Below are 13,632 nucleotides of genomic sequence, written 5' to 3'. Positions count from 1 at the left end.
ATTATCATGCAATCTTGATACACTCAGTAGAGTTCTGCACAGGCTCAAAACTGAGACCCGAGTCGGGGGCCATAACGATGTGGCAATGACTGTACTGCCAAATTTTAAACCCAAAGCTATATTTTTGTTTTATTTCATCCATTACTGACAGTTAGCTCTCCAGGCTGATGGAGGACAGTGGATACACTCTTGCCTCTTCCCACACAGCAGATTATTAGCACAGTCAGATTGAGAAAGCCAACATTTTGATAAATTACATTTGAAAATGACCAGAACTATCCAAGCATGTAGCTTCACCCGACAACACAGCCTGAAACTTACTTACAAACCTGAAACCAGCCTGAAACCTTTCTTACTTACAATTCTTATGATTGTAAATATAAAGTGATAAGAGACATGTTTCACACTTTGTTGTCACAGGCTTATTAGAAACAGCGCAGATATTTGAGATTTCCGTCTCAGCTGTCAAACACTCATGTGACATATATTTGCCCACATTATGAACATTTTCCCATTAATACACAGGTTCTTACAGTGGAATATGGTCCGTTCGATAGATTGTCCATTTGAATTGCAAAATGTGCCCAAGCTGACTTAAATTCAAACAATCAAATTAAAGTTCAGGCTCCTGGGAAGGGTAGACGACACACAGCCATCCCTGCCCTCCTCCCCAGAGATGACTGCACACTCCTGAATGGCCATTCCACGGCTGTTTGCCATCTGATACACCTAAAGCCTCAACCTTGCCCAAAACAAGTGGCCGCTCTTTCTCGGCATCTTTATCCCTGCGGTGACGGCGGTGCGCGCTCCTCCTTAGTGGAATGCCTTGAGGTCATGACTCTGGATTTTTCAGGGGACAGCCGGCTGCTAAAATGATAGTTTTGACGGACAGTTTTCTCCTTGATCCCTCACAGCTGTCCAGGAGGAGGGAGGTTAGAGTCTCCAGAAATCCAGTCTACGTTTTCATGTTGATTATCACAAATCTGGTGTTAGGAAAGGGGACAGTTGGTCGGTGTGTATGTTCTGGCAAAGTACTTTCCAAACCAGGTCTGAGAGGGATTGTCATGTTTCAAAAGTAGGCTAAATAATTGTCTTCAGGGGGAGGAAACAATTGTCATATAGTTATTTTTTTGCTGTCTACAGCTGAAATCCAAAACCTGTTTTTGGTTTTACTGTCATATTTTTTGGCCTTTCCCCTTAAAATTATGCAATGTTATAATTGTGTTTCGTACCTCACTCGTCATTTTAGGGGTATTTTGAAATGGTAACTATTATTTAAATGGTCCACTTTTTAATTAAACTTTTTAGATTGAACTTTTTGCTATATGACAAAACAATCCCAATAGTAATTTTTGTACAGTCCCTTACCAGCTATCAAACAGTGGAGGACGTCACACGGTCAGTTAAGCACGCTTTCATTCGGCCAGCAAGACAGAAAAACATGGATGACTTTTGTGTCTTTGACATGTAATATGAAATCCTATCAAGAATAAGTTATGGATTTCAGCTTCAACAGCATCTCATCTTAAAAAATATTTTTCAAGCTTGGGCACTGCTAAAGTTCACCGTGTACACAGTGATAACATAAAACAGGACAGAGCACCACAGAATGAAAGTGGAAAGATAAATCCCAACTATGATCATAGCTTCAGGAAAGTAAAGCTCCATAATTGTACCTGGCAGCCCTTTGAGGTTTCGTTCACTACATAGATACCTGGAATGCTTTGAATGTGACCATGACCATTGTCAGTTTTTTGAGCATGTTCATCATTTATACGTTTGTCCAACGTCTATGAACCTTGTGTCCCCCAGATAGAGCCAAACCCTCTGACATCTATCCAAACCGGTACTTGGGCCAGTACTTGACTTGTGTACGTCTCGGCGCTGTACCTGCATGGACATTCGCCTTCGCCGGTGCAGGTTTTGGTGGTGGTGCCGGCGCGGCTTTCCTCCTCTCTTTGCTCCTGTCTGTGATGGTGAAGCCTCGCTCGCTGTTCTCGTGCAGGCTGACCCTGGGTAAGAAGTGGGTGGAGACATGTTGGGATTTGACCCGTGGGCTGGAGCCCATTTTAGCTTTCCCTCTCTTATTGATGGCCACAAACCACTCGCGACCAGTCCTGTGGTTCTTGTGGATTACTGAGGCGTATGTGTTGTAACTGTTCTCCTGGAAACGTTCCCTGAACTTACAGTCGTCCGTGAACCATTCCTACAAAAGAAGGGAAATATAAGGAATTAACAGGTGTTTTCTTTTGGCTTTAATCTAATGGAACTTGAGCTACACTTCAGTGCTTTAGATCAGTCAGTGAGATTATTTGTGATTCATTTTTAATGATCTTTAAATCTGCTAAATTTGTAAATTGTTCCACGAGTTCATTTTCTGAGCGCATGTAACTGGATCTGTCCACATGAAAACAAGGCTCAGGTGCAGAACATGTGGGAACTCTGTTGTGTTTGCATGCTACCATGAAACCTAACCCAGTGTTTCTCTTGTTAACTGCTGCAAAGATAATTGTCTTGTTGGGGAAAGAAGAAGTAATGGCTCCTATTCCTTTACAGGAAACCTCTGAACCAAAAAGCATCTGGGAGCTGACCTCTGCCAGATTCTTCCCGCTGATTAAATTTTATTTCCTTGTTAATACTGATCTGACAGAAGGACACAACGCTACGTTGAGAAACTATTTGTGATCGTCCTGGTTAACTGTCCTCACTGTCAGATATCTTTCCTTGTTTTTACAACAAGAGCAGGAATCACACTGCAATCAGTATGCCATTTGTTTCTCTTCAATCCCTACAACCGTTATCCGAGTGAGAAAATACTCTCTCATCTCAACCTGTAATTGCATACCGCATGGCCCCGTTGCTGTTCAACACAATATTGTCTGATTATGATCTGATTGGGTGTAGCTTCTCTGAAATAACAGAGGATTTAGCTTTCATCTCGGGGGCGGTTTTCAAAGTCATCTAAATGGCTTTCCTTATCGCAGAGATGGTTTGAGTGACAGCAGCAGAACTTCCTTTGTACTGGTCAAACACTCATTACGGCCCGTCTGTGTATTGACTTTATCCAAAAGAACTGCTAAATGAAGACACACAGGCTGTTGTTTTTCTTTTCATGTTGTTCGCTGCATTAGCTTTCACTGGCATCTGCAAAATGGAGTTCACACGTTCAACTGGTCAAGGTTTGGGAAACATAACACTGAGGAGATGCGATAGAAAGACCTAGCAGGTAAAGAATTATTTGTTGTATCAACGTGATACAATGGTTTGAACAATGTCAACAGTTTTCATCTGACTTAATGCACCTGATGCTGTACTTTACTGACAAAGCTAAATGATCTCAAACGGGATGAGATGTGAGACTGTTTCAGCTCCAGCATTAGGGGACTTTTCTTGTTTGCTCATGTGTCTTGTCATTTGTAACTTCAAACAGAGATGATTTTTATTTTTGAGATCATTGCTGTTCGTGTAATGCCATGTAAATTCAAAGTGAACGCTGAATTATTATTTTAATCCAAAGCACAATCTTTTCCTAAACCCAAGAAGTTTTGTTCCCTAAACCTAACCAAGTAGTTTTTTTTTTTTGCCTAAACGTAATCAAGTATTTCCGTTGCCTACACCTGATCAAGTAGCTGAAAGATCTCAAACGGGATGTAATGTGCCTGTTTCAGCTCTGGCATTTTGGAACTTGCGAAAAATTGGCATTTTGCCTGCAGGCCTTTCGTCCTGCATTACTCACTGTGGTAGATGCCCATTCTCGTTAGCTCACATTGAGTGTCTTGTCATTTGTAACTTCAGAGATGATTTTTATTTTTTGTGATCACTGCTGTTCTTGTCATGTGACGTGAAATCAATGCTGACTTAGTATTTTAATCCAAACCATGATCTTTTCCTAAACCAAAGTAGTTTTGTTGCCTAGACCTGGGGGCGGCTGTAGCTCAGGGGGTGGAGTGGGTCAGGTCACACGTCCGTGTGTAAATGGGTGAATGTGACAAGTGTTGTAAAGCGTTTTGAGCTGACAGTAGACTGGAAAAGTCCATTGACCAAAAACCTAAGACATTTGCCTCTGAAAACTTAAAACAAAAATCAAAAACTCCATCATGGAAGAAATGTGCATATTCCATTCAACCAACATAACTCACTGCGAAATGAGTCTTTGTCCACCTTTCAACCACATCACCTGACTTTTTAAAGGCTTTCCAGCAGAAAACTTTTCATAAAACAACCTAAATGTTCTTACTGGGCAGACTGTTACTTTCCATGCAAATAGATGTGAGGGTCAAATACACAAATTGTTGAAAAATATGTGTAATCAGAGCCAGACCAAGACTGTCACAGAGCTTGCCAAAGTGTGCACTGCTACATCCTGACAAACCATGTCCATCCAGGTGAAACACCACGTTTTTAGTGAGACCCTTGTCATTTGCATGGGTAATGCTGATGATGCTATATGCAAGCTATATAGCTGACATATGTAAATGGTCAACAGAAGTGGATTAAAAATGTTGCTTATACATTGAGGCATCAGCAATAATAATCCAAAGGATCCATTAGCTTTCCAGGTGGAATTTCTAAATGTATGTCCCACAAATAGATTGTATGAGACTGAAAGTAATTTGAGTCTTAGATCCAAACCTATTCAACTGAAATAAATTATTTACCAAACAAAACGCCCTCTAGCAAATGGTCGGGACAATGTACTAGCTTGGTAAAAATGGTCAGACAACACAAGCATGCAGTATTGTTTTTCTCCTTCACCCCATTTCAGAAATAGAGATGTAGATATTCATTGAATGTTCCAGTTTTGTGCCTAAAAATATCTTGGGTGGGAAATTCTGACATGTACCCAGGGATGCCTGCTTTCTTGCTGCAGTGTGACTTTCTTGTGTAACCTCCTGCCATTCTGAAATAAAACAAACTGTTCTGCTTTGCTGAAGAGTGAAGCATAGCAGAAAATGATGCCATTACAGCGTTCGGTAAACATGCCAGTCACAAGAGAGTGCGCTGCGGCTGCAGCAGAAGAGTACAAACCCTTAAGTTATTCAAAGTGACCGACCGTTCCTTTTGGCTGTTGTTTTTAAAAATGATTAGAAAAGTGCACAGACCTCCCGAGTCACTGCTATGGGTGGATTGCAATGATTTAACAGACCGCTACATTTGAGCAACATACCAGCTCTGGTACCAGTCAGGGAATTACACATTTGGAAACAAATCCATCGGAGCATGTATGAATGTACTCACACACACACACGCACACACACACACACACAGGCATGTATGCACACACGCACACATAAGCATGCATACCAGGAAGGAGCTTTGGCTCCTGCTGTGTTTCATAGGATTTAATGGCTGCAGCCAGATTCCAGAGATCTTATTGTTAAAATCATAATGCTTGTACAGCTGTTTAACCTGGCTCTTGCCCTGCTGGATTGGTCACACTCTTTTAAAGGGACCTTTCCCATGATCCTCAGGGGTTAGCTGAATCGAGGGCAGAGGTGGAAAGTTACTGATGACTAACGTTTTTTCTCCCCTCTACCCAAACAGTACTTCTTCACAAAAGTGGCCCCTTTAGTCTTACCACTATAACAGATGGATGAATAAAGTATTTTTATCGATTCCAGTTCCACTAAAATCAAAGACTACAACCTGAACTTGGACCACAGTCTTACTCTACTCTAATATGCACAACCCATTGGGACTGGGTTTGTAACTAACTTGTTAAAACAACAGTCTAACATAAGACTTTTTACAAACAAATGCCAATTCACTTTTCTAAACACCCTAGGAGCTCTTTCCAAGGTGAGTATGGTAGGTAATGTTTGATAGGTAATGTTTATCACGCCCATAGAGTTACTTGAGCATGAAGGCATCTTCACATTTCCAAATTAGTATAGATGACGCTGATTGGAATGTCACTAAAGTTAATGCCGTCCATCCAACAGCTGTGGGGACGTTTCACTCAAAACCAAAAATGCCAACCTGTCGGTGACACTAGAGTAAGGGGGGGTAAATAGGACACAAATAATGCTTTCAAAGATGCACTATGCAACTTTTTTACAGGCCTATAAACTGAGAAAAAGCTCTTGAGATCAGGGATAGCAGTTTGCAAAAGCTTATATAAGTTTTCAGTGTGCTTTAGCCATGTGTTTACATTTATATTCTGAGGACCATGAGTGTCTTTAACAAATTTCATGGCAATCCATCAAATATTTGTTGTGATATGCCACTCAACGCCAAAATGTCAACAGATCATACACTAAACCTTCATTCTTATTACGCACAAACTTAAAGAGCTGGGCTTGTAATGAACTGGCTGGGAATGTGAAACACTTGATGATCTGACATGAAAAGTGTCATCAGTATAGAGAAATTGTAGCTAAGACATATTTAAAACAAATGACAGATGTCAAAAACACGAGTTAATTCAGGTGGTTTTGCCGATTAAATCCTTAATGCCATACCAGCATTTCTATAGCTGTATAATTTAAATGCCTTCATGTAATCCTGACATTCTCTCTCTTCTCTCTCCCCCCGCCTGTCACTGTTTGCTCAACAAATGCAGGTGACCCTTTCACCTTTAGAAAGATTATGTTTGTGGTGTCTTGCTGAGCAGGTCATGCAGAGCAATGTGCATCTGTCTCCTCACCCATTATCCAGCCAATAAGTTGCCACTGTGAAAACATCTAAATATTAAATATGACAGATGATGCAACAAGATAAGGTTCAGGGTGTCACCTGACACCCTGACGTGAGGCCCGAGGCTGTCTGTGGCCCCCGAGGTTTACATCCACCCCAAATCATCAAGGCAGTTAAATAGCACAGTGCAGCTGTAGCCACAGATTGGAGTTTTAGTTGTACAAATATTTCTCTGAGGCAGAGCTGCTCCGGAGGCAAAAATAAGCCCCAACTGCAACGGTTGGTGCCAGAGAAACAGTCTCTGAGAGTGCAAAGTATCTATAGTAAGTAGTAGAGCTGTACTGCAAGAAGAATAACTTAAATTCACTGCGTATAAAACTGAAAATTAATGACTTTCGGCCCAAAAGAGTGAGAAGTTTGAGTTTGAATTCTTGCGCATAAGTGGACATTTTGACCACACAAAGACGGAAACAGGTCATCAGGTCACCAGAACATTGTGATTCATCCTCTGGGGAAAATTAATATTAACAGCAAACATCATTCATTCATCCTGGACATTCCTTTTCCCTTTAACCTACTGGACTTTTTATCTGATGATGGCGCTACAGCAAAGGTCAGGGAGTTGGGAGTAAATCATTTAAAATCATTTCACATCTCAGGACCATGAGTATCCATGCCAAATTTAACTGTAATGGGGTCATTAGTTGTCAGAAATTGTTGGTCTGGATCAAAGGTTTTAGTTATGACACTGATATGGAGATGTTCCTATTCATGCACACTTTAAATCAATTATGATAATTGTATACATGATTTTGGAAAGCTAGAATGCTAGCAAAAAAGCTAATTTAGGGAGTTAAATGCTTGTAAAACTACCCAATTTCAGCTATATTTAGGCCACTGTGTGAAATTTGAATGTGATTATAGAAAACATTCAGATTTCTATTGGTAAAAAAGTAAGTAAGTAAGTTTTGGTTTCTTTTTAATACTACATGGAGGGTGCCGGTGTGGTAAATGTCATATTCAAAGCATACTGGCTTTAATTAGCTAATACATACAGTATGTAATTTACCAAACTGACATGACTGGAGTGGAGTGGAGCTTCTTGAAGCTTATTCTCCTCACCATTCCTATCTTTGGGGATGAGTTTACGCAACCCTGACATTGAGAATCACTGCAATCCCAGACTAAAGTTGATTCAACAAAAAAAATCATGGGAAAGCACTCTTTATTTGTGAGGAAGAATTTCCCTTGAGCAAGGCAGCTCTGGTAAAGTTTATCTGTCACTAAACCTGCTCTATGCCCATGAGGACAAATAATGACTTATCTCAATGGAAGCTTTTCAGCAGATGTCTTTTCTGTCCTTGACTATTGCTGCAACCTGCGAACAGTCTGCTCGAAGTGAATCAACCTGATTGTCTTGATTGAGCGAGTCGTTCAGACACATCAAAACCAGCCACAAACAACAGACGATCGACCTTTGAGTTGGCGCAGTAGGAGTATGAGGACAGTTGGACTTTAGTTTGTGACATTTTGCGCTTTGGAACAGGAGATGAAGGGGCAGATAAGACCCAGTTGCACACTAGTTGGATCACAAGAAAGAAAATCCCACTGAGTCAGAGCGTGGCTATGCATGACAAACTTCCAGTGGGGCAAAAACGATGATCAGGTTTTAGTTTGAGGCGATACCCCACAGTGCGCCATTTTGCTTTGCCGCATTGCTCTCTCTTATTATCCATGTCCGCCCAGTTTAGTGGATATCTAAATCTTGTTTGGGATGTGCTGTGACCCCGGGAAAGTTTGTAATTTTTCTGTGTGCTTATATGAGCTGCAATGACAACTGAATATGTATCTGCTGGTGGACAGCTTACAGTCATATTAGTAGAGTTCAAGCCAGCTGTGGCTGAGAATGCACTTTCAGGAAAGACGCTACATCACTCCCCGCTGACAGGGTTTCATGAAACAATCCCAGGAGCTGAGGGGGCATAAATCGCCGTTGCTCAGCATTCACACCCACAGCAGCTCACAGACTCTCCGGCTCTCCGATTGTTGCCTGCCTGGCTGATTGTTTACTCAACATATTGATCTTCACTTTGTGGCTCACTCCTCTGTATATTATCAGCCGTCCCAGACAGGACTTAATCTGCTCTTCCCATTAACACATGCTAATAGGGAGCCGCTTCTATCTATATGCCTGCCAAGGCTCCCACAGATGACTCGTGAGTGCGGCTGGCTGCTGGCTGGCCGGCCAGCCTGCTTATGGCAGCGAGGCCAAGCTGCTGTGGGCAGATTTGGGCTTACTGTGTGTTTGGGGGGATTTGAAAGTCTTGGAAACTGTGGCTAAAGATTATAGCAGTATGCCATGACATGCTGATGTCAGATTTGGGGATTTTGTTATGTGGCACAGATGCAAAGCCGGACAAACTAATAAATAAAAACAACTATAGATGCACTAGGCAAGGTTTTAATGGAGCAATACATCCTGTTTCATAAGTCCGAAAGAAGTTGGGTTGCATCATATCAGCAGCAAATGAGGTGAAGATTCACAGAATTTGGCCTCTTTACATTCTGGTAGCAGGTAGGAACACTGACAGGAAGTGAAATGGTTCATCCAAAGTAAACAATATTAAACTTAGAGCGGGAAAATTCATTCTCGGTCTTTGGGGAGTAGCGTGTATAACAAAATAATCTGACTGTGAGATGCAGTTGAGAGCTCTGAGAGGCTAATAAAGGGGTCAGTATGCTTCAAACTAAATTGTCGGATTCAGCTTGTGTCTACAACTTTTGAAACTTTCCAAAAGTTACACATGATTTGAACTTCTGTCAAGCATTTTGCTGTCTACACACAACCTCTCTTATGTACAACCAAGTGCAACGCCATGATGGAGACTGCTCAGGAGAGTCATGCACATTTGTTTGTTCATTCAACCACAGGATAAGAAAAAAGACACTTCAGAGATGTGAGCACTCTAATAATCAATACTTCTGAAAAAATATCGGCCAATTTAACAGCTCTAAAAAAAAAGTTGTGCCTCTTTTAGCTCATTGTTTTGGTTTTACAAACTATTTGCTGCCTGGTTCAGTCTCAGTGCTCTAATCAATTTTGTTTGTAGCAGCAGTACGCAGCTGTGTTTCGCAAAACAGTCCCTGATAAATCCACTGTACACTACGTGCACAGCACCACACAAGTGCACAAAGTTAGTGACTAGCAGGCAGCGGTGGAGGAAGTACTCTAAAAACGAATGTTTTACTTAAAGGTGCTATATGTAAGAATACATGTTGAATTCAAAACAAAGGAAGCATATCACTACAGCAGCTTTAGCTCTCTCACTCTAACTGCAGTTAACTGTAGCTGCCGTTCACGAGTTAGCTCAGTTAGCCATGCAGCTAGCTGGTTAGCGTGCTAACTTCAGTATCTATCTTTGCAACACAAATCGATGTCATAACGTCAGCACTGTTATTCACAACCTGTTGATAATTTTATTTTATGATTGTTTTCAACTAAAATCCTTACAATATTGCACCTTTAAGTAAAAGTAGCAGCAGTGTAGAAATACTGTACGATAATCAATAATTATTGATGCATACGTGTTAAAAAAAACAACAACTTGATAAGGTGGAAATTATTCTTTGCATCTGAATGGCCAAAAAATCAATTAGTGCAGCTTTGAATTCATCTTCAGCAGTCATTTAATGGTGAGAGTGTGAACACTTGTTTAGGTATGTACATGCTGAGTGCAGGCTGACAAACAGAAGCAGTTTGCAATGTGTGTGTGTGTGTGTGTGTGTGTGTGTGTGTGTGTGTGTGTGTGTGTGTGTGTGTGTGTGTGTGTGTGTGTGTGGATACTTACAGTGGCATGTAGCCGTCCTCTTTTATTCATGGCCAGGAATCTGTTACTGTAGACCCCTTTGATGCCGATGACCCCCTGAGAAACCGCAAAGAGCTCCAGGACACCTGGGCGGACAGACAACACGCTCTGATGATTGATGGATGATGTAAGTGTATTTTTACTTCTCTTGTCATTTTCTGTAACTCGTTGCCCCTCCACGGTCCTGCTGTCAAACCAGCTCAGTTATCCAGTTCACCTGCACGTCTGACAGTACATTCATTAATGAAGAGTTTTGTAGTTGTTCTTCCATGCAGGATAAAACCGGTTTAGAGTTAAAAAGATCTCTGAAATTTAATGAAATGCTGATATTGACACAATATTGTCAAACCAATATATCCATTTGACTGCTGTACAGCACCGCGGTCAGAGTCAAAATGAAAATTACGCTTAAAGGGGCATTGCGTAGTTTTGAAGAAGAAATTCAAACTCAGAACTGTAATATTTACAATATCAAGGAGGTAATAATACAAATATTTATTTTTTCCCAGAACACTGTTTGAAGCTAGAAAGGTGGCAGGGTCCGCCAAATATAAAGTAAAACAGTATGAAATTGTGTTGTCCTTTAAGGTCAACACAAGGTTATTTATTCAGTCATGAAAACAAAGATAGTTTGTTTATTTAGTTTGTTTAGGTATAAAAAAATATGTCAATCAAGATCTTTCTCTTCAAAAAACTTCATAGTTCACCTTTAAATAGAAGTGTTATCCCAGATTAATGTTGTCTGTGTATTAACTTCTACCTGAGGTATTCTGTGAAGCACTGATATGAAAACAGAATCTTCATATTACAAATCTAAGACAGCCAGTCTCCTGCTCGTCTCCAGCGCTGCCATGCAGGATTCAAACCCACATGGCTGTCGTGTTGAAATCCATGTAACCTGACAACTCTTCTAAAGGGGACCATGAAATGGAGGCACAAGTGCACTTTCACGGTCAGCTTCGGCTGTTTCGTCAGCGGATGAGCGATGAGGGACCCTGGTGGGGCAGTAAAAACCCAATATCTGATTTATGACTGTAGTCTTCTGGTCTGGATGACACTGGGCAAGATTCACAAACAGGATGGCATTTGAAAACTGTTGGGTTTTAAATTTATCATAAATTTTCCCGGTGCTAATTTTACTCGTTCTGGCTGCAACTGAAAACTGGTGTGTGCTGAATAATATTCACACAAAGTTCACTCGAGTTTGTGAAGCAGTTCAGTCCAGTTTTGACTTTTGATAACTGATCTGAGTTAAGAGATAATGTTTTCAAAAGGAAAGAAAACTATTTCAATTTAAACATCACATCACAAAATCACAAAAACCAATATATTAGGACTGGATAAAAGTGGAGATGATCTCGCTCCACTGATATTTTTCAGTCTTCAGAAGTTATATTTGAATTCTTCCCACTTTTTAAAAGATTAAATCTTATCTCTGATGCATAGATTGCTTTTTAGAAATGCTAGTCTCCGTTGTTCATGTACAAATATGAATATCAGCTGATATATTTCATTGCTTTCTTTTTAAACTATCAATTATATTGGTATCAGCCTCAAAAATCCAGTATCTAAAGGGCAATGCTTCTTTTTGCTTGGCCCTTGAGAAATACCTCACATCAACCTTGAGCTGCTTATCTCAGCTAATTTACTTGTATATTAATGTATTATTGGTCTGTATTTCTTTTTTTGTGACCTATTTCATAAAAAAAAAAACAATAATTGAATTTGCATGCAAAGCACCCGATCTTCAAACAAGTTTTGGAGGTAAACAGTCTGAAGCTTCAATAACAGACGATAGTCTAAATTTGAAGCTGGATATTTTTTGCAGTGTGTGGAGTAGCGTTGTTGTGATGACAATCGTGCTGACTGGCAATCCAACACATCCTGGTGTCTCACTGCCGCACCTGTTACTTCCACAAATAGTCTACCTGCCAACATCCCGGAGAGACACAAACAAGACTCGTCAACCAGATGGCCGCTGCTCAGAGATTTCACGGGGTCAGTCAGCCTAAGTTTAGGTGCGCGATCCTGACACTCTGCCTGTGTAAATCATTATTGTTCAAACTTCCAGGGATGCGATTTAAAAGAGATACAGCGGCAAACAGAGAGGAGATCAATTAGAGCAAATACGGGACTCCAAGTGCGCATTCTCAGCGGGACGCACTTGGACTCACATGCGCGTCAGGCATTTATAATTTAGTAGTGAGGCTGCTCCGTGCGCTGTGGAGCCCGGGTGAATGACTTACTCAGCTGGTTGGGCTCATGGCTGCCGTTGACTCTGCCGTCGGGATGAATCTGGAGATGGAAGCCGATGCCAACCCTACAGTAGAGCCTGCAAGTCCTGCGTCCCGAGCTGATCTCCTCCTCCAGAAGTTGGCGCTCCAAAGAGACGTGCTGTGCTCCGGCGGCGGCGCAAATCAAGTGAGCGACGGTCAGAAGGTAAAGAGGAACATTCATTCTTCCAAAAAGGAGACACTCGCTAGGCTACTTCTAGCATTTTGGTGTCGCTCCTGAGGTCTGGCCACCAGAAACCGTGCGCACACACGCGTGCAGCAGCGCTCCTGGGCATTACCCCGGCTGCAGTAGCTGGAGTTGTTCTGCTGGCACGGGGATATTTATAACGCCAATGATCTCACTACTCGATGCATGCCTGAGCTCTAAAGGACGCTCTTTCATCCAGATTTTGTCGCCGAGATGCCACTCCTGCTCAGCACCGATCCACAGCAGCGGGGCGTGAAGGGAGCGCGACTGACACCGCACATTTTCCAAGGAATCGCCCGCGCCAGGACGCACTAAGCGCGGCATTTTACGCACAGGGAGTCATCATTCTTAATAGATCGAGGACGCAGTTGATTCATGAATGAAGAGACATGAAAAAAACGACTTTTCTGTGGGCGCTTCTTTCCATATAAGAACCGAAATAATGAGACGCAGGAGGGGGGAACGGTGGGTGTCAAACAGCAGATCATCAGGTGGTGCAGCGGAGTTTTAACACTGGCTCACCGGGAGACTCAGGCAGCCGTATTTATAGGCTTTAGTCCACCTTATCATCTGATACGTCCACATGCTTCCAGGAGACGCGTCCCTCAAGCCGCTTAATGTATTCTGAGCAGTGTACAGCGGCAGAGGA

At 41.7% G+C, this 13,632-nt stretch overlaps 1 protein-coding gene across 1 annotated transcript; it reads right to left on the bottom strand.

The window, feature by feature from the left end:
• Nucleotides 1-1,834: 1,834 nt before the first annotated feature.
• On the bottom strand, nt 1,835-12,959 carry fgf5 (fibroblast growth factor 5). The gene is made up of 3 exons (XM_073465402.1): nt 12,749-12,959; nt 10,485-10,588; nt 1,835-2,206 (listed from the first exon to the last, which is right to left on the bottom strand). The coding sequence occupies exons 1-3, from the start codon at nt 12,957-12,959 to the stop codon at nt 1,835-1,837; spliced, it is 687 nt and encodes a 228-aa protein (XP_073321503.1).
• Nucleotides 12,960-13,632: the final 673 nt, after the last annotated feature.

The sequence above is a fragment of the Pagrus major genome, chromosome 5 (genome assembly GCF_040436345.1).
Source record: "Pagrus major chromosome 5, Pma_NU_1.0".
Taxonomy (NCBI): Eukaryota; Metazoa; Chordata; class Actinopteri; order Spariformes; family Sparidae; genus Pagrus; species Pagrus major.
This window is presented reverse-complemented; position numbering and strand designations above follow the sequence as displayed.

What these genes read in the sequence shown, in the direction of transcription:
- fgf5 (XM_073465402.1), bottom strand. Translation starts at nt 12,959, where the DNA reads ATGAATGTTCCTCTTTACCTTCTGACCGTCGCTCACTTGATTTGCGCC. An exon ending in CCATGAGCCCAACCAGCTGA is followed by an intron (nt 10,589 to 12,748) that starts GTAAGTCATTCA and finishes CTGTCCGCCCAG; the next exon opens with GTGTCCTGGAGCTCTTTGCG. An exon ending in GAGGACGGCTACATGCCACT is followed by an intron (nt 2,207 to 10,484) that starts GTAAGTATCCAC and finishes CTTCTTTTGTAG; the next exon opens with GAATGGTTCACGGACGACTG.